The 26,702-nt window shown below is 37.5% G+C and overlaps 1 protein-coding gene across 2 annotated transcripts in view; it reads right to left on the bottom strand.

Annotated features, from left to right (window-relative positions):
* Positions 1–1,489: 1,489 nt before the first annotated feature.
* The window catches only part of ESYT2 (extended synaptotagmin 2), a 79,181-nt gene continuing 53,968 nt past the window's right edge, over positions 1,490–26,702 (bottom strand). Inside the window, exons 13-23 of one of the 2 annotated variants that reach the window (XM_081344458.1) lie at positions 24,225–24,320; positions 18,469–18,531; positions 15,820–15,894; positions 14,685–14,771; positions 13,837–13,986; positions 7,579–7,964; positions 6,910–7,008; positions 6,451–6,582; positions 5,787–5,892; positions 4,991–5,040; positions 1,490–4,897 (exon numbers count right to left, since the gene is read on the bottom strand). In XM_081344458.1, the coding sequence (XP_081200584.1) occupies positions 4,852–4,897; positions 4,991–5,040; positions 5,787–5,892; positions 6,451–6,582; positions 6,910–7,008; positions 7,579–7,964; positions 13,837–13,986; positions 14,685–14,771; positions 15,820–15,894; positions 18,469–18,531; positions 24,225–24,320 (1,290 nt within the window). In that variant the 3' untranslated portion in view covers positions 1,490–4,851. The remainder of the gene's footprint in view (positions 4,898–4,990; positions 5,041–5,786; positions 5,893–6,450; positions 6,583–6,909; positions 7,009–7,578; positions 7,965–13,836; positions 13,987–14,684; positions 14,772–15,819; positions 15,895–18,468; positions 18,532–24,224; positions 24,321–26,702) is intronic. The other variant, XM_081344459.1, reaches the window with a different exon arrangement.

Genomic DNA, 26,702 nt, shown 5'->3' with positions numbered 1-26,702 from the left:
CCTTTGGAACCAGCTGCCAGTGGAGCTGAGGACTGCCCCCGACCTCCGTTCATTCCGCCGGGACCTAAAGACCTGGCTCTTCGAGCTCTCTGGCCCAGGCTGAGGATTAATCTTAATTTTAACTGGGGTTTTATTTATGCAGGGACAAATATAATTTTTTTTAAATTTGTTTTTAACTTTTGTATCTTGGTTTTTTAATCACCCTGTAAACCGCCCTGAGTCCTTCGGGAAAGGGTGGTATATAAATGTAATAAAATAAAATAAAATAAAATAAAAACATTTTAATCTCCAGGCCTTTAATCATCTTAGTTGCTCTTCTCGGCACTTTTCCCAGTCTCAACATATTTTTTGTGATGTGGTGACTAAAACTGGATCTGGTATTCCAAGTGTGGCCATACTAAAGATTTATAAAGCGGCACATTTATTTGTTGATTTATATATCCCTCTTCTCCCCTTGTTTTTCAGAAGTGTAATCTATATTATTACTGTAATTGTCAAGGGGATAAAAGAATTGTTGAGATGCTGAGATTCTGATTGGCTAAAAGTCAACCACATTCAGTCAGATGTCACAAATTTCACAAGGGACAGTTTTTTTTCAAATAGGAATCTACAGTTGTTAAGGATATAGAGTATAATGCTGCAAACGTTTTTAAAATAGGCCACCCATTTTAAAATTAATGTTGGAAGAAAGGAAAGGTGGCACCAACTAAGGAGAACAAGAAGTAAGATTTAATTCATGGCAACACTCATCAGTTTTTCTCCTTTTTGTACACTTTCATCAAAGTCTTAAGAAACCCCTCAAATGTTGGGTACTTTCCATCATTCCACGGGATGAATTGCAAATTGCAAAAAAAAAAAAAAGCTGTGATTCTTAAGAAAGTGTAGTCATTTTGTATCTGTTTTTCCATATTTCAAGGTGCTGGTGATGACCTATAAAGCCCTAAATGGCTTAGGTCCGGGATATCTGAGGGAACACCTGCTGCCGGCATCAAGTTCCCTTCGTCCAGTGCGCTCCCACAGGGAGGGTCTTCTCAGGGTGCCACCGGTAAGAGATTGCTGGCGGGTAACACCCAGGGATAGGGCCTTCTCAGTGGGGGCGCCTACCCTTTGGAACCAGCTGCCAGTGGAGCTGAGGACTGCCCCCGACCTCCGTTCATTCCGCCGGGGCCTGAAGACCTGGCTCTTCGAGCTCTCTGGCCCAGGCTGAGGATTAATCTTATTTTAACTGGGGTTTTATTTATGCAGGGACAAATATAATTTTTTAAAATTTGTTTTTAACTTTTGTATCTCGGTTTTTTAATCACCCTGTAAACCGCCCTGAGTCCTTCGGGAAAGGGCGGTATATAAATGTAATAAAATAAATAAATAAATAAATAAATTTCAGTGTATCTATACAATGCTTTGGCAAGTGAACTGAGGGCACTAAAAGCTGCTAATTGTCATGTAAACCTAGCAGATGGTCTTTGAATGAAGGAAAAGAGGCAGTGAGTTCCGTGTGAATCATTTACTGAATAAATACATGCAATAGCAAAATTAGATCAGCAAAAAAAATGCAATCTGTAGTCAAACTACTCTTTTCTTTTTTTCTCTTCTTCTCTTCTTTTGCTCAGTGGCTGCATCATGATAAGAGTTCAAAACAGGAAAGAATGTTAAATCCCTAAGTCAAATAATAACTTCATTGGTGGTCAGATTACAACAGCTCTAAATACAAAATGGAGCACAAAAAAAACCACAACCCCTGCACCAAACAGTTTCAACAGCACATAAAGATGGGTAAATACAGAGAACAAAGCGTGGCTTTCATTACATGAAATATTTAAGCTTTCTTTTTAAGGCACAGAATAAAAAACACAGTAATCTAGTCTGATGGTTGCTCAGTCATAGATTTGCTGATTGGAATCTCATCAATCCTGACCATTCTTCAGTGAACCATTAAACTCTGAACAGAATATTCATGCACTCAGTTTCTACGTCCCAAAGGCAGAAAAAAAATGGTTTACTAATCATTCGGATTTTGGTCCAAATTTTCTACATCTCTTTACTGCAGAGCTATTTTCAATACATTTCACACAGCATCAATTCAATTTTTTTTTGCACTTTATGTAAAATGCAAGAAATGTGGCCTTATTAGAAAGAACATAGATGATAGGGATGAAAAAATTTACGTTATGTACCTTAACATCAAACTAAAGGCCTATTTCAACTTACTACTGGGCCTTTGTTTTTCCTCATTTTTTTATTCCTTTTGCCAATTTGTTTTTGATTGCAAAAAAGTGCTAGATCATTCTGCAAACATTTGTTGATATTATGAACCTCCTCTTCTCCCACTATCCCTCATTAGTAAATTCAAATACAACTTTAGAAATTACTACTTAAGCAATGCCACCATACAGTACTCTTACTTACTGATGTCACTTTAATCCACAAGAGAATGCAAGGGTTAGATGATCTCTTAAGTTTTCTTCGGTAAAACTTCAAATTACGGGATTGTTTATATATATCATTTTTTTCCTCATAACTATAGTTGATGGCTGAATCATCCTCTTGCATATTCTCCCTTCTTAGATTTCCCTGAAAGTTGTCATGTAGTAAATGCATTTTTGCCATTTAAAAGGAAGTGATAACCGCTAACCTAACTATGTTGTGATAAGAGTTACTCATGCTATTCTGTATGAAGCCAATGTCAGAATGATGTTATAAAGTCTACCTCAGGAGGCACATCCATAATAAAACACAGGAGAAGCATACATGCCCATGTGCAGGTACATCACACTGAAATATAGACAACTGATATTCAAAACATGATATAGACAATTTGCTACATATGTTACAGGCACTTTGGTATCTTAGTAGTCTAGTTATTTATAGGGCACAATGGGAAAATCTCTACAAGCTTCACTGAAGACTGCTCCTCTTGGGAGAATTTCTTCAAAATTGTCTAAGCCAGAGTTAAGATTTTTTAAGTTCAATTATAAAGCTAATATCCCTAAAGTTTATTCACCCATAGAAATCATTTGGCCAGACGACTTTCTAAGACTCAAAATTCTGATAAAATATTATTTTATACCATTATATTATTTTTAGAAAGGCATTGCATATATATATATATATTCAAGATGGTGTGTAGCTACTAACTTCCATGGAACTATGCCATTTCTTGGGTTAAAATACAAAAATGCATCATTTTTGTAAAAATCATCTGAGGAAGCTATGAAAAATATTTGAATAAATAGCAATAGCACTTAGACTTGTATGCCTCTTCACAGTGCTTTACAGCCCTCTCTAAAAGGTTTACAGAGTCAGCATATCATCCCCAACAATCCTCATTTTACCAGCCTTGGAAGGATGGAAGCCTGAGTCAATCTTGAGCCAGTGAGAATCGAACTGCTGGCAGCCGGCAGTCAGCAGAAGTAGCCTGTAGTACTTGCATTCTAACCACTGGCCAACACGGCTCCTGTTAAATATTATTAATGCCCCTTTGATACTATTCTGACAGCAACAATGAATAAAATGTTCACACTCAAATAAGCACGCCCATTTTTGCAAACTGTTCTTGCATTTCCTGGGCCTGCAAATATCAAATGGGGGGAAAAAAGCTATACTGGCTAGAAGATACATTGGATTTTAAATGACTCACTAGTGGTCCTTTTTCCTGCATTATTGTTATACAGAAGCACTGTGGATCAGCTTCAATGTTGCTTTTGCACACTCTGTCCTCCCATTCTACACTGTCATATTCCTTATTAGTAATGTGTGAATGAATCAACGTTGGAACTGGTACTTTCAAAAAGAATGCAGCACTGAATGCTATGTGGCTACTACATGCATTGATCCAAAAAAAAGAGAATTAACTGCTCAAGGCACCAATACTGATAGTACTAAAACAACTGTAAAAGAATCAAGCAGAAATTCAGAAGTCTCTGCAACTTGAGCTCACTATTTGCTGGTATTCCACATACACTTGTAAACATGCTTTTAGACTCAATTATAAACAATTTCCTATCCATAGCAATCAATGTGACATGACAGTGTTGTATCAGTGTGGCTGCCAAATCCTAATTCACTATATATCTTGAGCATACTGTTGCATAGGCATTTCCCTGCATTGTGGATAGAGCAAATAAATTTTTAATAAGAAGTGGTGAATGGAGAAAAACATGGTACTGTACTACATAAATCTTCATTTCACATCCTGGGTGAATATATAATATCTGCATTTGTGAATTATATGCATTATCTGAAATTCAAAGAATACATTTTTCAATATAAATATTAAAGGTTAATATTCTGTATTTTCCCTTTTTGCAAATCTTTAATCATACATCATTACATCAATAGCTTTCATTTTTTTAAAATAAGAAACTCTTAAATCCACAATATTAGTAAGAGTAAGTCCATTTTGCTAGCTAGGCTATTTTCAAAATTGTCTTAGTTTTTATATCATACTTTTTTCAAACAAAATAGTTTTCTTTGACATTTTCTTCTGCATTCACACCTCTGAGGAAAATGCATTTTAAAAAATAGTATCTATTTACATGGCAGACATCTTGATGAGACACAAATAAGATAGAAAAAGTGAAAGATAGCCCACTTTTCTTAAGGACAGAAATGCCATAACAGGACCTACTGAAACAAATGTTTATTCTACAAACCTATTGCACATTAATATTGTTGTAACAAATGAGAAAAAATGGTTTATAAGTAAGCTGACTTAAGCCTATGGCAAAATCTCAAAAATATTATAAAACGGTTGGGGTGATGGGCCAAGTAACTAAGCGTTATAAAAAGTAATATTGGTACAATGCTGATAAAATACATAAAGATTTGCAAAGATGTGGAATCCAAAGCTGCCTAAGGTGCAACATTAGGCCTTGTCCCATCTTCTGTCAAGTCATACCTATAAAGCAAACAGAAGAAAAAAGAAACAATGAACTCTTATCCAAATTCTCAATGAGGTAAAACTGAAAAGGCATCCTATGGCTGTACGTACCACTGAGTACAATTTTTGGAAAGTTCTTCTGAAGCCAGTGGTATCAATACCTGTGAGAAGAAGAAACTAAATTATGACACTAGATTCTACATGTGGAAAGACATCCTAGCTTCTGGCTTTGACTCCTAACCTCATGTATGCATAAAGTCATTGCTCACAAAAGTGAAATCTGAACCGTGATTCCACTACAAAGTTCTCTTCAACAACTAGCTCTATTTTATGAATGTTTTTCACAGCTTCCCCTCCACATGCATGGATCTTAAATCCTAAGAAGAAATACATCAAACAAGGGAAAAGTAACATCTGAGATTTTTCCCCAACTCAAATCTATACAGATCAGCTCAATAGGATCTTGCTACAGAATGGATAAAGGAAAAATAAGTAATTCTTTTTCAGAATCAGATCTACAGTATGCAAAGTTTATCGGATTATGCCCATAACCCATCCTCATATCCTCTTGGATTTCTGGAAAGACCTCAAAACATGGCTCTGCAAATTGGCATGGGGTATTCTATGCTAGAGGTGGCTAGCAGATTACAAAAGAAGATCCCGTCTCCATGCTGCTCATGTACTTGGTTCCCAGTTTTATCTAATTCCTGTTAATTTTAATGTTTGTATGCTCTTCCATTTACTGTCTTGCAAGCTGCCCGGAGTCACCTGGATAGTGAGACATGTGGCATATAAATTAAATAAATAAACAAACTTTGCCAAAAAAGAGAGGAATTAACTGATATTCTACAGTACTTCAAGTCACATTTATTTGCCACATGCTTTTTTTTACATCTGTGATACTCACCTTGCCAAGCAGACCTTTATCTTTAGACAAGAATCCCCCACTGTTCTTCACTGCAACATCTAAAGTTCTTCTCTGTAGATCAGACAACGAAACGCTGAAATCAAAACTGAGGAGGGAAAAATGTTTCAGACAGAATATAATCAAATGAAATCAGAAGATTTGTAGCTTCAGAATATGACCCTGAAAATCACCAAGATTTTTGAGGTTACAACTGCTCAACTCATATCTATTACATAAGGAACATTTCCCTCTGCAAAATTATTTGTATTCCACTGTTTCTATGCTCATTTTAATATCTATATTTCCCCAAGGCACAACTCCAAATTCTACTTTATTAAATTAAAATATTTATATCAATTAACACTCAGTTGATTAGGCTTTTTTGACAACTTATCTTCTACAAAGAATATTTTGATCGTACTGACTAATTTTTTTATAATCTTATTTATAGAGAGGATAACAAAATAAACCAGGGGATGCTAATTAGCTACATGATGCATTTATTTTTATCTTCTTGTATTGCACGTCTAGTGACAGTGAACTATTAACCACTTTCTAGATGACTTCTCAAAAATCAATAGAAGTCCCATTTCAGTACAAAGAAAGTAATATTAACAATTTCCCAACTTTATGCTATAAAAACAGGAAACAGACTGCAACATACGCCTGATCAAACACTGGATTTAAATTCTTCTTTGAAACACTTGTTTTTCTTCTCCCTGATCTCCTCTTGTCAGGCAATAAATACATTCGAACATAGGGATCAGATCCTTCTTCTGAAAAGGCGATCAGGTTTCTAAAATGAAGGGATACAAAATATTCAGATCAGAAATAGTTAATAAAGCAGCACATCTGCAAATTTTGGCAATGTTCAGTCGGGACCCCCTTTCTTCAGGATTCGCTGAACTCTTTTTTTCCACCTGCCTGGATACAAGCCCTCATCCTGGATTTCCAAGAGAATCCTGGTTAGCCAAAGTCACAATTAAACTGGGAGTTTTAACTGGAGGAATAAAGCTCAGCATTTTTGACAAGATGGGAGCAAAGAAGCAGAGCCTTCCCAATTCTTCAGCATAGCTACCTTGTAGATAAGTTGATAAATGAAAGAAATATGTAATACGATCACCTGCATGTGTGCACCACCACCATAAGTTTGTTTCTCTGTGAACTGTGACGAATGGTTAACTGAATCTGGCCCAATGGAGACTGTCCCAACGTTGTTCCACTATAAAAATCAGGATAATGCAAACTGTCAATGTTGAGTTTCCACAATGATAAAACAATAATTCTTCCTTTTGTGACTTTGTGGACATATTATATCCCAATGACAGAAGTATGAAATAAATATTTCAATAAGGACCCTAAAATACTGTTCTAACCCCCTAAAGTACTGTTCTAATCCTAATGAGATTCTGTATGTAGAATTTACAATTCATTCTGATTTTCCAGACACGATTACAATACAGCATTACTGAGTATTAAGTACTTGTTGATTTGTGAAGACATGTTTTGGAAGTAACAATATAAAACAAGAGCTGCTTATTGTGCAGAAAATGTGGGGGAAGAAATACTGGCAATATATAAATTGTGGGATGCCAGGACTGGTGCTTTTTAAACTTGCAAACAAATATCTGAGTCAAGGTGAAGGCCTCGTGAAAATGTCAATTCAATGTACAGATGTTGTAAACAAAATGCAAATGTTATGCTTAGAATCATTAGGAAGAGAACTGAAAGTAAAATGCCCATGTAAGAATTTATGAATAGACACAATATAAAAAAGAACTCGGCACTGTACTTTTCCAGTTGCCTCAGACGTTGTCGCAGCTCCTGAGTGGCGATGGGGAGAGAGATGTCTGAAGCGATACTTGGAGTAGGTTCTTTGACTGAAAGGTGGCTGGGAGAACCACTTAAATTGGAGGCCAGAAGACTGGAGGAACTTCTGCTGAGATCTGTTGGCCACTGTGGGTTAGGATTGGTGGGCAGGCCTGTTTCTGTCCCGTCAGTCCTTTTATTGGTATCTGTGACTGTAGAACTTGGGGCTTTGCTCACGTCAGCTGCTGGAGAGGGGGGGACCTGAGGCTTGAAAGTACCCTTCCTCCCATCTTTGGAAACAGAAGGCCTCTTCACTTTGGCCGAATATTGGTAATCTGGAGATCTCTCTTGGTTTTCAAGAGAAAGGATCTAATAGCCACAAAATAAACAAGAAGACCACTTTCATTCCTTCTTACAGTTCAGAAAAAAAAGTTGCCTACACTGTTGAATGGAGCTTCAAAGCTGGCAAAACCCAGCATGGGGGAAGAAGCTGAGGTACACAAATAGATTACGAGAGAACCAAAGCAGACCTAGAAGAGTTGTCTTTGAGGCTATTTTTCCTCTCTTTCCAACTGCTCTATAGAAACATCTCTGCAAAATCTCATGCAGTATGTGATTTGTCAGAGAGTTCTGCATAACTAGAATGTTTGCCATTCATCACCATCATGATGGGGAAAACAAAAGTCCACCTGAATTAAGCTTAATTGATAAAAAAAATTGTTCATAGGTAGTCCTCAACTTATTACCAGTGCTTATTGTCTATTCAAATTATGACGGACCCGAAAAGGTAAGCCCCAATTCTGAAGTTCCAATGGTTACTCCCCCAATCACATGTCCACATTTTGGACAATTGGCAATCAGCCTGCATTTACAGTCATTTGCAGCATTCCATGGTCATGTGACTATAATTTAAATTTTTGCTGAAAAACTAGTGTTCTTTTCTGGCTGTCATCATCAACATCCCATAGCAAACAATGGGTTTGCTTAACACCTACCATTAAAAAGGTAATAAAATCTGGCCGATCATATGATCACCTGCTTTTAAACTTTCAGGAGTTATGACTACAATAGGCAGGCTCCATTATGATCCTAAGTCAAAGACTGTCTATACTCTTCTTACAGTTTACAGAAGGAAACTTGCAATGGAACAGCTACATATCTCACTTGGTGGAATTTTCCATTTTGTAGCTGTGGAGAATTAAAAACACACACGAATCCAGCCTCTTCCATTTGTTAAGCACTGGCAACCTTGATATTCCCCTCAATAAGTTATGATTTTTGCTACCAAGCTTTTTTCAGAATCTTTTACAGTCTCCCCTGGATTGAGTCCCTGAAAGGAATATGCTTTGGTTTATAGGTGCTTCATACATTATAGACGCTACCAGCAATGTGTAAAAAGCTGGCATTGTATAGAATGCCTAGTAAATCTGTAGAATGCATGACATTTTTAGACAAAGTATGAAATGTCTGTTATTTTAATGTGCTGTATATTTTTCCTTGGCATTGTATATAATACCTTGGCATTATGCAGCATAGTAAGTCATGAAAAGGGTTCAGGCTAACCCTACCCCTAATCCTATCCCTATCCCTAAGCTTTTATTGAGACGTATACGAAAATGAAAAAAAGAATTGCAAAATAAAGTACTGAACTTTCTTACTAAAAAAAGAGAGAGAGAGAGAGAGAGAGAGAGAAAGACCAGTATTGACCTACCTGTTCCAGCAAGAAAGGCTAGAATAGCATTTTCGCAGAAGATTTTATACTGTTTGCCTTTTGGCATTGCACAGAATGCCTAAGTAATGTGTGAAATATTTCATACTTTGACATCTCATTTTTGGCACTGTATAGATTTCCTAAGCATTCTATAAAATGCCTAATTTCACACATTAACAGTAATGTAGACAAAGAGCAAATGAGATAGAAAGAGATGTAGAAATCCTGTGGTATCTAAAATGAGGTTTACTGAGTCTTCTTGTTGCAAAATGGACAGGATCATGGGGAGGCTGAGCTCCACCACATGTTTATTGGACCCGTGCCCTTCCTGGCTGGTTTATGCAGCCCGGGAGGGGACACGAGGCTGGTTCCAGGCGGTTATATCTGCCTCTCTGAGTGAGGGTAGTTTTCCCGCCGCCTTGAAAGAGGCGGTGGTGAGACCTCTCCTCAAGAAGCCTGCCTTGGACCCGGCTGTTTTGAATAACTTTCGTCCGGTCTCCAACCTTCGCTTTCTTGCGAAGGTTGTTGAGAGTGTGGTGGCGCATCAGCTCCCTCTGGTCCTGGATGAAGCGGATTATCTAGACCCGTACCAATCGGGCTTCAGGCCCGGGTACAGCATGGAGACGGCATTGGTCGCGCTGGTGAATGATCTCTGGAGGGCCCGGGACAGGGGATATTCCTCTGTTCTAGTCCTATTAGACCTCTCAGCGGCTTTCGATACCATCGACCATGGTATCCTGCTGCGGCGTCTCAGGGGATTGGGAGTGGGAGGCACGGTTCTTCAGTGGTTCTCCTCCTATCTCCTGGGACGCTCGCAGTCGGTGTTGGCAGGGGGGCAGAGGTCGACCGCGAGGCCTCTCGCTTGTGGAGTTCCTCAGGGGTCGGTCCTCTCGCCTCTCCTGTTCAACATCTACATGAAACCGCTGGGTGAGATCATTCGTGGTTTTGGAGTTGGGTATCATCAGTATGCTGATGATACCCAACTTTTCATTTCGACCCCAAACCACCCCAGTGATGCCCTCGACGTGATGTCCCGGTGCCTGGAGGCGGTCCGGGTCTGGATGGGGAGGAACAGGCTTCGACTCAACCCTGACAAGACTGAGTGGCTGTGCGTACCGGCATCTCGGGATATTCAGGATATCCCACCCCTCATTATGGGGGGTGAGTCATTATCTCCTGTAGATAGGGCTCGCAACTTGGGAGTCCTCCTAGATTCACAACTCTCCTTAGAAGACCATATTGTAGCTGTGACTAGGGGGGCCTTCGCCCAGGTTCGCCTGGTGCGCCAGTTGCGGCCCTATCTAGACCGGGATGCCTTGCGTACGGTCACTCATGCGCTCGTGACCTCTCGTCTTGATTACTGCAATGCTCTCTACATGGGGCTACCCTTGAAGACCACTCGGAGGCTCCAACTGGTACAGAATGCAGCCGCGAGAGTTGTACTGGGAGTTTCCCGATACTCCCATGTCACACCTTTACTCTGCGAGCTGCATTGGTTACCAGTTGTCTTCCGGGTGAGGTTCAAGGTGTTGGTAATGACCTACAAAGCCCTTCATGGCATGGGTCCAGAATACCTTGGGGAGCACCTGCAGCCGGCGTCAACTTCCCTCCGCCCAGTACGCTCCCACAGAGAGGGCCTCCTCAGGGTGCCACCGGTCAAAGAATGCCGACTGGTGGCCCCCAGGGGGAGAGCGTTCTCTGTGGGTGCACCGGATTTATGGAACCATCTTCCGGTTGAGCTCCGGATGGCGCCCGATCTCCGCTCCTTCCGGCGCGATCTTAAAACTTATCTCTTTAAACAAGCTGGCCTGGCCTGATGGGATGGGGTGGGATTTTTATAAATGACTTTAATTTTAAATTTGTATTAATTTATGGGCATTGTTTAATCATGTTTTAATAATTTTAATTTTTGTATCTAGTTTTTATGTATTGCCCTGTTCACCGCCCTGAGTCCCTAGGGAGAAGGGCGGTATACAAATTAAATTAATAAATAAATAAATAAATAATAAATAAAATGCTACTTAGAGCGTAATGTCAGATATGGGAACAGCATGATATGTGGTCTTATTTGTCATCATACACACACATAATACACATATAGTGTGTAGCAAATTGGCATTTCCAGATGTTTTGTATACAATTCCCTAGAATCTCTGATCCACTGAACTATATCTTTTAAAGATCCTGGTGCACTGTGGAACTACTGGAGGACTGGAAAAGAGCTGATGTAGTTCCCATCTTCAAAAAAAGGGGAAAAAATAGATCGAGGAAACTACTGACATATCCGCCTGACCTCAATCTCTGGGGAGATTCTGGAAAAGATAATCAAGCAACAAATCAGTGAACATCTAGAGGCAAACAAAGTCATAGCCAACATGGGTTTGACAGACAAAACCTATTCTATTCTTTGACAAGGTGACAAAATTAGTGGAGCAGAGGAATGCTGTGAATATAATTTACTTGGACTTCAGTAAGGCATTTGATAAAGTAGACTACAACCTATTACTTGATAAGATAGAAAAAGGTGGGTTGGACAGCATCACCACCAGATGGATTTGTAACAGGCTGACCAACTGCACTCAGCATGTGGTCCTCAATATAACTGCATCTACATGGAAGGAAGAATGCGTTGGGGTACCCAAAGGCTCTGTTTTAGGCCCAGTACTCTTCAACATCTTCATCAATGATTTGGAGGAAGGGATAGATGGGGAATTCATCAAATTTGCAGACGATACCAAGCCAACACTCCAGAAGATAGGCTTAAGATACCGAAGGATTTTGACAGGCTTCAATATTGGGCACAATCTAATGAAATGAAAATGAAATTCAGTGGTTAAACAAGAGTAAGATTCTACATTTAATCAAGAAAAACCAAATGCACAGGTATAGTATAGGTGAGGGATCTCGGAATCCTAGTGGACAATCACTTAAATATGAGCCAGCAATGTGCTGCAGCTGCCAAATAGCCGACACAGTGCTAGGCTGCATTAATAGAGGGATAGAATCAAAATCACATGAAATGTTAATACCACTTTATAATGCCTTGGTAAGACCACACTTGGAATACCGGACCCAGTTTTGGTCGCCATGCTGTAAAAAAGATGTTGAAACTCTACAAAGAGCACAGAAAAGAGCAACAGAGATGTTCAGAGGACTGGACGCTAAAACATATTAGGAACGGTTGCTGGAATTGGGTATGTCTAGTTCAATGAAGAGAAGGACAAGGGGTGACATGATAGCAGTTTTCCAATATCTCAGGGGTTGTCACAAAGAAGAGGGAATCAAGCTATTCTCCAAAACACCTGAGGGTAGGACAAGAAGCAACAGATGGAAACTAATCAAGGAGAGAAGCAACCTAGAACTAAGAAGAAAAAAATTGTTCCTGACACTTAGAATAATTAATCAGTGAACAACTTGCCTCCAGAAGTAGTGAATGCTTCAACAGTGGAAATTTTTAAGAAGAGATTGGACAACCATTTGTCTGAAATGGTACAGGATGTCCTTTCTGAGCAAGGGGTTAGACTACAAGTCTTCCAAGGTCTCTTCCAACTCTGTTATTCTATTCTATTCTGATCATATCCCTATCCTTATCCCTATCCCATTCTTGTGTATACTGGCTGGTATTAATAGAAGAGTAATCCAAAATAACTTGGGAGACAACCAGGTTGCCCTTTCCTGGTGGATATGATGTTATATATGAAAAGAGTCCTGGTGGTAAGAGGTTAAAGTGTAGTATTCCAGGCCAACTCTACCCACAGCCAGGAGTTCAATCCTGACAGGACTCAAAGTTGACTCAGCCTTCCATCCTTCTGAGGTCAGCAAAATGAGGACCCAGATTGTAGGGGGTAATATACAAATAATGCTTACATTGTAAATCACCCAAAGAGTGCTGTAAAGTGCTATGGGACAGTATATAAGCCTAAATGCTACTGCTACTGCTATTAATTCATCAGAAAATATCCTTATTTATTATCTGTTGTAAAGATACATAATCATGATGCACTGTGTGTCGTTTTAAACTCTTAATTTTGCCATTTTAAAGGGAGCTATATCTTGACATAAGGAGCATTATAGTTGCTTTTACTCATTCTAACTGTGGACTTTCCTATAGATTAAGCAGATATAAGAAAAGGAATTGTTTCACATTAAAATTAGATCTCTGGGCATTTCTTCTTAATGTGATGGGAAAGAACTCTCCAAAGCTTTAGGCAGAAATCTTAATTACTTTTGCTTTTGGGCAGCAAAAATGAAACATGGCACTGACTGAACTCTTGCATGCAAAACATTATGCTCCATCATTAAAATGCAGACAATATTACTTTACGGGATATATTGACACTTTCACCACGGTCTGCAGCTCTGGTCTCAAGAACTTCAGTTAAGTAAGTTTACAACTTCTCATTCCCAAGCAACCACACCTTTTAAAACCTTTTCCCAACTTTCTTTCTTCTAATATAATTTGCATATCACTACCATTACCACAATTCTTACATGCTTAATTTTAAATACGTTTTAGGAAAATTAACATACCCTGAGTGCCATCTTCATGTATACAGTGCTGTTTGGACCAGAATTGTTAAGATGAAATCTCTGATGCATAGTTAGATCTTCACTTGCAAGGAGTTGGTTAAGAGGAAGCTTAAAATTTCCCAAGGAGCACTGGTGTTGCTCATCCTTGACCTATAGAAGAAGGAAAAAGAATTATTACATTTAAATGAAACTTTAAAAAAAGTTAACAATTTTTTGATTGTTAATTTTATTCAATTAACCTGATCCTTGACCCATTAATAAACTTAATCAGCTTAGAATGAACTCATGCAAAAAGGTATTAGGCACACTGGCTTTTTCTAATAAAGAAAAGAAAAAGTATTTAAAAATAATTCAATAACAACACATGTATCAATAATTAAGCAGTTTCCTGTAAACTGAATTTAGTCTATTGCACTCAAATCCAGCACTAGAGAAAGCCAAATTTGATATGACATTTATGCTATATTTAGTATAAAGTAAGTTTTACACTATATTATATATATATTACCAAAAGAATTTAAAAAATTTCTAATCTCATATCTCAAATTTGTTAAGCAAATGATTCTGTATAGGCAGAACCACAACTATTTCCAAGAATAGATCCCTTATCTATTCAGCAAAACATTTACAAATTTTGACAGTAAAACATTTTTTGCTGCAATGCTCCCAATGCTGTAGCCCAGGGGTCTTCAAACTTGGCCCTTTTATGACTTGTGTGCCTGGCTGAGGAATTCTTGGAGTTGAAGTCCACAAATCATAAAAGGGCCAGGTTTGAAGACCCCTCCTGTAGCCATTCTGGCATTCCAACCTCAATAGATATCTCATATCAAGCAAATAGCTAGACCTACCTCAACTTCTAGTTCTTGTCGTCGAGGATTATGAACAAAAAAAGTGAAATGCTCTTCCCAAACAGGTTCGTTGGTCTTATAGCGGATCTATTCAAAGGCAAGATTCTTTATTAAAATATATGGCAAAAAAACCAAAGCCTACTTACCCAGACACAGAGATATGCTTCTCCCTTTGCTGCAAGGACTGCATGTCCTTGGGTAATATACTAAGGGCACTGGACAACAATGGAAATCACAGAGCTAGGTATTCAACATACACATGCATATAAATATATACAGACACTGAAGTGATTTGGATTGGAAGTCTGTACCTCACACCCTCCAATGGGCTTTGTCCCTCAATGCAAATTACAGATATAGGAATTTTCATCCAGATTAGATTACTGGTATGGGCAACCGTTCATTTCACCTGTACTCCCAATCCAGATCAGAAATATGATTTGTAGGTAGGTGTGTGTGTGTGTTATGTGAAGGATATTGTCCTCTTAAAGCAGCTTACAAGTACAGTACTTATCAAAAGAAACTCACAGCAGAATGTCCCTTTGAGTAAAACCATGACACCCACTCCTTCCTCACCAATTCTAATTCAGATCCAAGTGCCTGCAAATTGCTTGGGGGTGAGAGTGGGGGGTTCCATTAGTTTTGAAAGGAAATGTTACTCTTACAGATGGACATGTGATCCTGTATACACAAAGGTAAAGGTAAAGGTAAAGGTTCCCCGCACATGCGTGCTAGTCGTTTCCGACTCTAGGGGCCGGTGCTCATCACCGTTTCAAAGCCGAAGAGCCAGCGCTTGTCCGAGGACGTCTCCATGGTCATGTGGCTGGCATGACTAGACGCCAAAGGCGCACGGAACACTGTTACCTTCCCACCATAGTGGTCCCTATTTTTCTACTTGCATTTTTATGTGCTTTCGAACTGCTAGGTTGGCAGAAGCTGGGACAAGTAACAGGCGCTCACTCTGTTACGCGGCACTCGGGATTCGACCCGCCAAACTGCCAACCTTCTGATTGACAAGCTCAGCGTCCTAACCCACTGAGCCACCGCGCCCCTCTGTATACACAAAAAACCCCCAAAATAGGATGGTGTGAACTGTATTGCTTTACAGAAAAGGACAGAAGGGGTTGAGACTTACTTTGCTTTCTTGTGCGTTATGTCCAACTGTCATTAAGACAAGAGGATTTGGGTTACTGTTCATTTTCTTCCCTGACTGAAAATGCAGAAAATAACAATTCTATTACTCTTATCTTCTCTCTATCCACATTCTGTGTCACATATATGATATAGGAATCACATAACTTACCTTGAAAGATTTGTACACAGAAATCACTGAAGCGTCCAACTTCTTTACAAGTATTGTGTTTTTTTGAATAAATTGGTTTAAGGTGCTCCACCTTTCATCCTTAAATAAGCATTTCATCCCCCCTCCCAAATTAATGAAGCAACATTAGAAAAAATGAATGAATGTTGCGGTCAGCAAGCAAAAAGGGGAATATGGGGAAAACGCAAGCTTAGAAAGCTAATCTTATATATGCGGAATGATTAAGCAGAATGTCAGAATCATACATCATTTGGAGGGTAACAAAAGAGATGATATGCTAGGGTTTCTAATATAGTTTTACCCAGTTTTCTTACTCGAACTCGAAAAGTAATTTTAAAGAACTCAGATTATGAATGTCTGTTAACAGGTTCCCTACTAATTTCTCACATAAACATTTTTTGTTAAAGAAGGAGTTACAGAAGTTAATCTGAAGCATCTATCAATGCTGTTAATACATTAATTAAATTATTAATAATTGATTTAAACTGGACCTCCAAAAAAGTAACATCATTAAAACAATGTTAAGACAAACATTGCAGGCTAAAGATATGGGTATTCTCATCTCAAGACATGTTGTTTTGAATTTTTAAAGGGTAGCACATATTTAGTTTAATTTCCCTATCAATCTGCTTGTAATTATTTCTCACTGAGATTTTTAAATTGACAGAAAATTCATTCAAATTTTCTCCCAGATTAGTTACATTTATTGAAAATTATCATCAAGGGCAAAATATGAGCCATTGGGACCTTCACCAATATCATCCTCTGTTATATTACATATTTTTGAATATGTACGCAGGAGTATCTCAATCATGCCTTTATTTGGTAAAATGTATTGTTTATTGAATGTTTGGCCTGTTCAGATAATGACTTGTTCAGATAGTCATTTCTTCTTATTTTTTTTCTTAAATTTATCAATTTCTGGTTTTCCACATGCTTAACTAAAACTCAATTTATTACTGAACAGCAAAACTGATGGATAGGCAAAATGTCTCTCACAATATTTATTTACTTATTTTATTTTAATCCCATTTATATCCCGCCCTTCTCCGAAGACTCAGGGCGGCTTACAATTTAAGCACAAACCAATGTGCTTAGCAATAGCCTTCATTCTATGTATATGCCTGCTTATTAGGGCTTTCGCCCCCCCCAGCGGCATTATTACAAAGTCAGCTTATTGCCCCCAACAATCTGGGTCCTCATTTTACCTACCTCAGAAGGATGGAAGGCTGAGTCAACCTTGAGCCTGGTGGGATGCGAACCTGCACTAATTGCAGGCAGCTGGTGTTACTTAAGGAGGCATTATATAACGCAATATAATGCACTACCTCTTTAATATAAGCAGAACTTGTTTCTAACAGTAGCCGAAGTAAGATTTAAGTCTTACTTATTGCCTCAGGAAACAGGGAGCCACATTCATTTTTTATATATGGTACCAATTAAGGTAAGGAGAAACAGATATATACTGTCTATATATCTCCTTACAGCTAGCCTTTCAGTTCAATCAGCAATACTGAGTTGTGCATCTGCACAATTTATAAACTAATTATTCTGTGCTGTCAGCATCTTCAAAAAAGTACTGCTCCTACTTTCCACATTAGTGGCACGACTAAATTTAGTTTTCTACTGGCAATTCGTCTTATTAATTCCATGCCTGTATCTACAGTGGTGATGCTGGATCAAAAGAGATGGAATTAATAAACTTACAAAGGTTTTTTGTTTCATGATGACTTAGTGGCCCTTATTTTAGTTTTGTTATGAAGATTTTCATTGCCAATATGCACTTATATTCCAAGTTCTGCAAATGTATTAAAAAGGGATCAAGGAACTTGGAAATTCTCTAGATTAAAAAAAAAGCATCAACAGGTTTAATAAAAGCATGCTTTTGAAAATGTTTTGGACATTCAGTAATATTTTAGAAGAATTAAATAATTTGTTTAATAGTAATAATACAGATGGCTCTCTAGTGCCAACTTTTTAAAAATAATTGCTTATTGAAATTAAAGATTGTTTCTATAATTTATGTAATGCAACCACTGATGGGATGTGCCTTCTACTCACAGACAAATTACGGTAATGTTATTGTGTTCTGAACTAACTTTGTGACACTAAGCCCATGTCTCCTGGAATTTAAAATACCTAAGGATATTTTCTATTTTTTTAAAGACTGCCTTTGTAATTTTTATATGTGGCAAATGTAATCTAATCCTTTTTCCTTCTCCTATTTTCCCCATAACAACACTGTGAGATGAGTTGAGCTGAGAGTGAGTGATTGGTCACAGTCAGCTTTCATGCCTAGAATTCAAGTCTTGTGGTGATTGACCCAAAGTCACCCAGATGGCTCTCATGCCTAACTCACAGACTCTTGTTTTGAGTTTGATACCTTCACCATTAGACCAAACTGGCAGCCCAGAGTCTTCATTTAATTGTGTGATTTTAAATGGAAAATTGTATCACTTTTACCTTTAAGACTTTCTGAACAGCAGACTTCTTCAAGGCTTCTGGATTATAATCTAATGGATTATGCTTTTAAACCAGAAGAAAATGAACATACGGAGGGTTAATATGACATGCAACAAAGTAGTTCCAATTGGTTAAGGACAGGACAACAACGGCAGACAAAACAAACGTTCTCAAAAGAAAGAGAAAAATGCTTGAACATTTTGTTATTTCTAAAAAATAACTTGATACACCCTTTTTTACTTATTCCATTTTAAATTACAATTATTTCACTGACTTTTTCCAGTCAGGCTAAAATTCTTCTATTTGCTGTACCTTTTTTTTCTACAATCCTCTAACGCATTTGATTTGATTATATGGATACAAAAAGTAGAATAGATCTAACAAGCTGATAATTTTCATTAACAATTTCTAATTTTATTTCAGAAAAACTGTAAAGCAGGCAAACTATAATGAATTATAACTACAGCACTACCAAACTGATTTCACAAATTAGGAATTCTTAAAAAGAGGGAGAGAGAAGGAGAGGAATTCTAAGGTTTCATTTTGTCCCAAAATTTCTGAGATGGAACATACAGTTAAATCCCACTTTTAAAAATGGAATGGAAGCTAAATTGCTAGGCAAAGCATGCTAGCTAACTGAGAACAGGAAAAGGAGGTGGAATTCTCTGTCCTCCGGAATAACTGTTTAAAGGTTGTCTGCAGTGAGTCTTGTTTTCAATGGGAAAAAGTATTATAAAAACTTGTACGTATGTCTCAATATTATACATCATTAGGTTGAAAAATTATACCAAAAATTGACAGAAAGTTATGTCTAATGAACTGAAGAGTTGTTGACCACTAAGCTTTTTAACTAAGGATGAATTTACTTCTAGATTGTTTCACTCTGTTTAATCACATAAGTTCTCTCTATCTTTTTTAGATTTAGATTAGAAATCTGAATCAAAATTTCTGCTTGTCTTCTTGGCAGCAAGCACGCTTCCAAATAAAGCTCCTATCCAATATTTACCTCAAGAAATCTTGTGCAGGCTATTTATTTGAGAACATTATTGCTATAAAGATGAACTAAAGGCTGGCACTTTTGCATTGGGGTCAGATGGGCAGGAAAAAAGGTAGTATCATGAATTTATGGATACTTATTTTTTAAAAGGTACTGTATACAAGTACTGTACTATACTGTGTGGATCTCTCTCTCTCTCTCTCTCTGTAGTATAATACTGTATATAATTCTTGACTCAAAAATACTTGCTTAGCAACCAAAGTTTTGACAGAGCTAGTGGTGGTGGAGAGGACTTATGATCCAGATTCAAAGTTCCATTGATTAGCCCCCTCTACAGTCTCATGACCGCATTTTGGACACTAAGCAATAGAGTTGCATTTATGGCTGTCTGCAGTGTCCTGCAGTCATTTGGCTGCATTTTACGTTGAATAATTGATTTGCTTAATGACTATAGTGTTTATTTAACAACCTTCACATGTATGTATGTATGTATGTATGTATGTATGTAAAATTGGGCCAGTCACATGAATGTTCCATTTTATGACTGTCACAAGTTACAACCATGGTAGGCAGGTTTCATTATGGTCATAACTCGAGGACTTCCTATATTCTTCTCTAAATTTGTCTTGGCTGTGCTCTTTATATCCTCTGTTCGGCTGTCTACTTAAGTGTAATAACAACTTGATGCAGCATGATGTACTTTTAGAAAAAGTGCCCCTTCTCTATGCTTCTAAAAGCTTTGGGCTAGTAGTAGTTTTATGCTGAATGTATATTTGCCTAGACTGGAAAAAGTCTTCTCTTACTTTTTTCCCATGTAGTTTCTTAGCATTTAATATACATCGCCTAATGGTTCTTGCTACAGTACTTTCTTTGGAGAGATTCACACACATAACAAATGCATTCAAGACTGCCATGAAATTTTGCCTCACACTGTATTTTTTTAAAAAATTCTTCTCAGTTTAGGATGAACACCATAACTGCTTTTGATGAAGAGGAGCCAACAGTATCAAAGTAAAAATAACAGATGACAGAGGTGTTTGCGGCTTGCATGCCACTGTCATGCAAATTCCATAATGCTTATTAAGGATTCTTTAAGCTATAAAAAGAGAAGGAACAGTTCCAGTTCCACAAAGAAAAAAAAAACAAGGTGAAGTTTAATTTGGGTCAAGTTGCTATTAAAGAGCTTCTTTTTCTGATCAACTTTCACTTCTGTAACACATCATTTCAATTGCCTTAATAGAGCTGGCAGTTTTAACGATGCACTGAAATCAGAGTTTAAGGACATAGCAAAATTATATAAAAATTTAATTCTGACATGTTGTTTCAGTATTACATTTGAATCTTTCCAACTTGGATTCAAACACATAACCAGGCCTGTTTTTAGTCTGATTTCAGAAACAAGACAATCAAGATTCTCAAAGTAAACCCAAGTGAGACGCCACAAAACATTGGTGGTTTGCAAACTTGAAATGATTTTGCAATATGAATTCACCACCCCCAATTTATTTTATTTTATTTTTGTAACTCTTTCACATTTCTACTTGACTGGAGTTTACTAGCTGTCTTTACACTAGGCAATATCTTTCAGCAAAATCTATTTCAGTGTGCTTGGACGGAAACAGTTATGTTATGGACCCATATGTTAATGTCAAAAGGCTGCACAAGGTATAATTTTTTTGTAACACATATTATTCCAATTTTCATTATGCAACTTGAACCAAATTAAAGACCTTCTGGGCCCTTACATATGCCACACACAATACTTGCACTTTCCAAAACAATTACAAAGTATATTGATTTTTACAGTTCATGACCATTTCATTTCTCTGCAAGCGTCACATTTCTTCAAGTGCTAGTCTCTGAACATGCTAGTCTCTGAAAAAATTAGCAAATTTAGCTGACAAGCTAAACTAATTACACCACTGAAAATGTAGCCAAAACAATACAAACGTCTAAAATCATGCATTTAAAAAAATGAAGTACTGCATGCTCCTCCATTCCAATGTTAGGGCAAAGTGGGTACATAAACACCAAGGTTAAAAAAAGGGTTATTTTTTAAAACGAACATGTAAACCTGAAGAACTCACAAATAGTTCTCTATAGACTGAGGTAGTATTTTCACAAAAGACTAGTCCCGATGCTCTCCTCTCTTTTAAGTATCCACACCCAAATTTTCCCTCGTAGATACTCTTTAGGAAAATGCAAACGGAAGGAGAAAGCAGAAAGTCATGGGATTCTGGTAGCCTGAGGGCTCAATCAGCTTTACCATTAGCACAGATACAGAAAACTGAAGTACTGAAATTTATATGAAGAAAAAATAAGCCAATAGCGCTTTTTTCCATTATTGATCTAGCTTTATCAACATTTCCAGGCAATTTTTTTCTCTCCTGCAATTAGGTGCATTTTAGCTATAGATACCACTTCTACAACAAAATCATACCTTTCAATAATAGCTTTTTTGACTGTACTCATGCACCACATTTTATACCAGATATCAATAAGTTTGCTACCATTGTAAATGAAAAAAAAACCCACAAGATTTTCTGAACATATAGAAGTTGTGCTCTAACTTTAATCGGTAGCCGTTCTGCACAAAGGGAAAAAGCTTTATTTCTTTTAAGGAAATGTTAATGTTACACAATCAGATGATTATGATGCAATGAGACCCATTATTACACATTGTTTCTTGATTTTTAAAAAACAAACAAACTAAAAAGTATTCTATTCCAAGAGTTCCAGGACATAAAATGAAAATAAAATTATAACACAAACACAGTAACAAATCCAAGATTTCGCCTCATGTACTACAGAAATGCTCTGGTGCCCTCAGATCACAAGTCTTGACAAGGATATACCAACATTTTTACTGGCATAGTAATGATTGCAACACATTCTTCCAAAGGACTTTTCGTTAATTGGGAGATTAATCCCAGGCAATCAAGAGTTGCCACTTCATTGTTTAGCACTGATCCATGACTCTGATAACCTTTTTTTTGGCTTAGAGGCCACAAGAGATCTAAAACAAGGATATAATTTCTTGGAGGACTGGGATTAATTTATTCCAGTCTTGAATAAGATCCTCCAATAAATAAAAAATGGAAAAGGAATCCCATTTTAGGAGTATTACTTTCAATAATTTTTATATTTTTTTAGTAACTTATCTAGTTTGGAAAGATTTGTCTAAATTCTGTACAGTTAGTCCTCATCTTATGACTACAATTGAGCCCACAATTTCCGTTACTAAGCAAGATAGTTGTTAAGTGAGTTTTGTCTCACTCACTGCAGTTGTTAAGTTAGTAATACAGCAGTTCAGTGAATCTGGCTTCCCCATTGTCTTTACTTGTCAGAAGATCTGAAAAAGTGATCACATGACTCCTGGACACTGCAGCGGTCATAAATAAATGCCAGTTATTAAGCATCCAAATCTTGATCACATTAACACACACAATGCTGCAATGGTTCTTCAGTGCCAATGTAACTTTGAACAGTTACTAAACAAATCATTGTCATGGACTACCTGTATATGATTATTCACTGTTGGTTTTTTTTTATCAAAGAATAGAATAGAAATGTTTTACCAGAACAAGTTTTTAAAAATATTACCAATCAACTTCCTATATATACAACATTATCATTGTTACCAACTGTACCTAATGTTCAGGAGGAATTCTGTTTTTGAAATGGCAAAAACATAATTAGAAAACCTCATAATGACCATTGATACTTGTCTAATATTTTATTTTCAAATCACATTAGTAAACTTTATTAGGAGTTCCCTTCCTAAAGGCTAGATGAAGAAGACAAATGTATGCTTTACTACAAATATTAAAAGTATTAAAAAACATGCCATGGTTTAGAGTTTAAATCTATGGAATTTTCCACGAAGCACTCCAATTATACATATTTGGGTTCTCTCTCTGTACAGAAATGAAAAATCTGTACAATCAGAGCAGTGTGTGTGGGCACATTTTATTTTTACAAAGTGAAAGGTATTTCCACAGCTATTCTGGGAACTGCTATTTGGGGACAGTAAACAGATCTTTTAATTATAAGCTTGCAAGCATATGTGGGAAAGTATTCACACCAACCCTGCTCAAACATTTATGTATATGAAAAATAGCCTAGAACAGAAAAAAAGTCATTTTCATTAGCAATTCACATTAGAAGCTGGTTTTAGGTTATCTCTATTGATTTCCTACAACAAAAGCACAATACGTCCTTATCTTAAATGAGATTCCATTCATAGAAGGAAAAGCACCATTTTATTTATTTATTTATTTTAATCCCATTTATATCCCGCCCTTCTCCGAAGACTCAGGGCGGCTTACAATTTAAGCACAAACCAATGTGCTTAGCAATAGCAATTTGAATGCAAGTATGCACAGATATGTCCTGCAGCACCATAGTTTTAGATTTAAAAGCGTCTTCCTTCATTTGAAGGTGGAATTGACCAACTATCTATTTTAACTATCACAAGTGTCCACAAAAAATTCTTTTATAAGATTATCCATTAATAAAAGCTGTTAATTTATTGTAAATTAAAATGGCATTGTTGTATAAACGTGATTAGATTACTGATTCTGCAAAATAAATTCAGCCGCAAGGTATGTTTATCATAGAAAATGTTATGGAATGCATGAGGAAAAGTAATTAAAACATAAAGTGATTAGTGAGGCAAAGTGGCACAGTAGTAAGCAATGTGTGACCGAAGAAAATTAAGAATCACTCAAGAGAAGCTTCATTATCACCCAAAACTTACTGGCAGATTTCTTGCTGAATCCAAATAAAGAATAAGCAATGCTGAAGAAAGCCCATCGTTGGCTTGATCTTTATCAGCTCTTATGCTTTTTAGCACCTAAAATCATAAAAGTATTAAAAACTTTAGTTTTGTGCTTCATCTTTAACTAAAAAGAAAGAAACTTAAAAAATGCAAACTAGAAAATAAAGTGTAATTACACATAATAATTTAAAATTGTATTACTATATCTTATATATCAAAGAACAAGAGCTAACAGTTATCCTAAAGTAAAATGCTTTAACTTTTTCCAGACATAACCAAACTAGATTTGAATAAAAATTCCTTATCTGAAAAGAAATTCCGCAACATGGGAATGTTTTCACTGCATTATTCTTGCTGTTAATTGCTATTTCTAAAATTCTATGTAATTTTTTCTGTATTAACTGTTTGGCATATGACAAATGATATGAAAAGCAATATTTCATTTCTATATATAATAATTTTATTATAAAGACAATTACCACAGTAAAAACTAATAGAAGAATAAAAAGAAAGAATAGAGGATGTAAAACAGAAAAAAAGGAAAATAGAAAAAAATAATATAGTAAAGCAAAAGAAAAGAAATATAAAGAAGTAATTCCCATCTTCATTAGAAGTATGTATATGCAATTTTAGTAACATACCACCTTCTCCTAAAATACAGCAAATGACATCTACTTCCCATATCCCATTTTTTGTCTATAAACAAATCTATAAAACGCTATTATTTTACTAGTGTTGGTAGCAAAACTCCACTAAGGGCTACTAGAGATAACAACTATTTTAGTCTTGATCAAAAAAATCAACTTCATATTCTTTCCTTTTACTTCTTATAATTTTAATCTTTGTTGTTGTTAGTTGCAAAGTCGTGTCCAACCCATCGCAACCCCATGGACAATGTTCCTCCAGGCCTTCCTGTCCTCTACCATCTTCTGGAGTCCATTTAAGCTCACGCCTACTGCTTCAGTGACTCCATCAAGCCACCTCATTCTCTGTCGTCCCTTCCTTCTCTTGCCCTCAACCTTTCCCAGCATTAGGCTCTTCTCCAGTGAGTCCTTTCTTCTCATTAGGTGGCCAAAGTATTTAAGTTTTAGCTTCAGGATCTGGCCTTCTAAAGAGCAGTCAGGGTTGATCTCCTGTAGGACTGACCGGTTTGACCGCCTTGCAGTCCACGGGACTTGCAGGAGTCTTCTCCAGCACCATAGTTCAAAGGCTTCAATTCTTTGGCGCTCAGCCTTTCTTATGGTCCAACTTTCACAGCCATACATTGCAACTGGGAAGACCATAGACTTGACTATACGCACTTTTGTTGGCAGGGTGATGTCTCTGCTTTTTACTGTGCTGTCTAGGTTTGCCATGGCTTTCCTCCCCAGGAGCAAGCGTCTTTTAATTTCTTGGCTAAAGTCCCCATCTGCGGTGATCTTGGAGTCTAGGAAAATAAAATCTGTCACTACCACCATTTCTTGCCCATCTATTTGCCAGGAATTGAGAGGCCTGGATGCCATGATCTTGGTTCTCTTAATGTTTGGTTTCAACCCAACTTTTGCACTTGTTGTGACTCAGGGCCAGCCTGTGGGTCCGACAGCCGGCTCCGATGTATCGGATGACTCAGATGAGGGGGAGGAGGGAAACGAACCGGCTGATGATGGTTTGGAGGCTTTGCAGAGCCCTCAGCCGGGGACCTCTTCTCAGCTGCGTGAGCCCGAGAGTGCGGAGGAAGATGACCCACAGCTGGCCCTGTTCAAGGACGCCCGACGCAGGAGGCAGTCGAGCAGGAACAAACAAAGAAAGGCTGCGGGACTCCTCGGGAGGAGGCACAGGGAGACCACGCCCTGAGCTCTCTATAAAAGGAGTGTTTGGGGAGGGGCTGGTTGCTGAAAGCAACTTTTCCGCTTGAGAAGACAAGCTCTAGTGTTTTTGTTAACTGCGTAATAAATCTTGGCAGATGCCTTTTAGCCTTGGACGCTCTCCAGTCTCTTCTTTCTGAATAGGGGTTTGCCTTATTACAAGGCCAGAAGAGGGCTGGTTCAGAACAGCACTCTTCTTCTTCACTCGCAACAAGAGGCTCTTTAGTTCCTCTTCACTTTCGGCCATTAGTGGTATCATCTGCATATCTTAGGTTGTTGGTATTTCTCTTGGCAATCTTAATTCCAACTTTTAATTCATCTAGCCCTGCCTCTCATGATGTGCTCTGCATATAAGTTAAACAGGCAGGGTGACAGTATACAGCCTTGCCAGACTCCTTTCCCAATTTTGAACCAATCAGTGGTTCCGTGTCCAGTTCTCACTACTTCTTCTTGACCCGCATATAGGTTTCTCAAAAAACAAATAAGATGGTGTGCTACTCCCATCTCTTTAAGAACTTGCCAGTTTGTTATGATCCTCACAATCAAAGGGTTTAGTACAGTCAATGAAGCAGAAGTAGATGTTTTTCTGGAACTCCCTAGCTTTCTCTATGAT

The sequence above is a fragment of the Vipera berus genome (assembly GCF_964194415.1).
Source record: "Vipera berus genome assembly, chromosome: Z".
In the NCBI taxonomy this organism is placed as follows: domain Eukaryota; kingdom Metazoa; phylum Chordata; class Lepidosauria; order Squamata; family Viperidae; genus Vipera; species Vipera berus.
The sequence above is the reverse complement of the archived record's forward strand: the minus strand, read 5'-3'. Positions and strand labels throughout refer to the sequence as shown.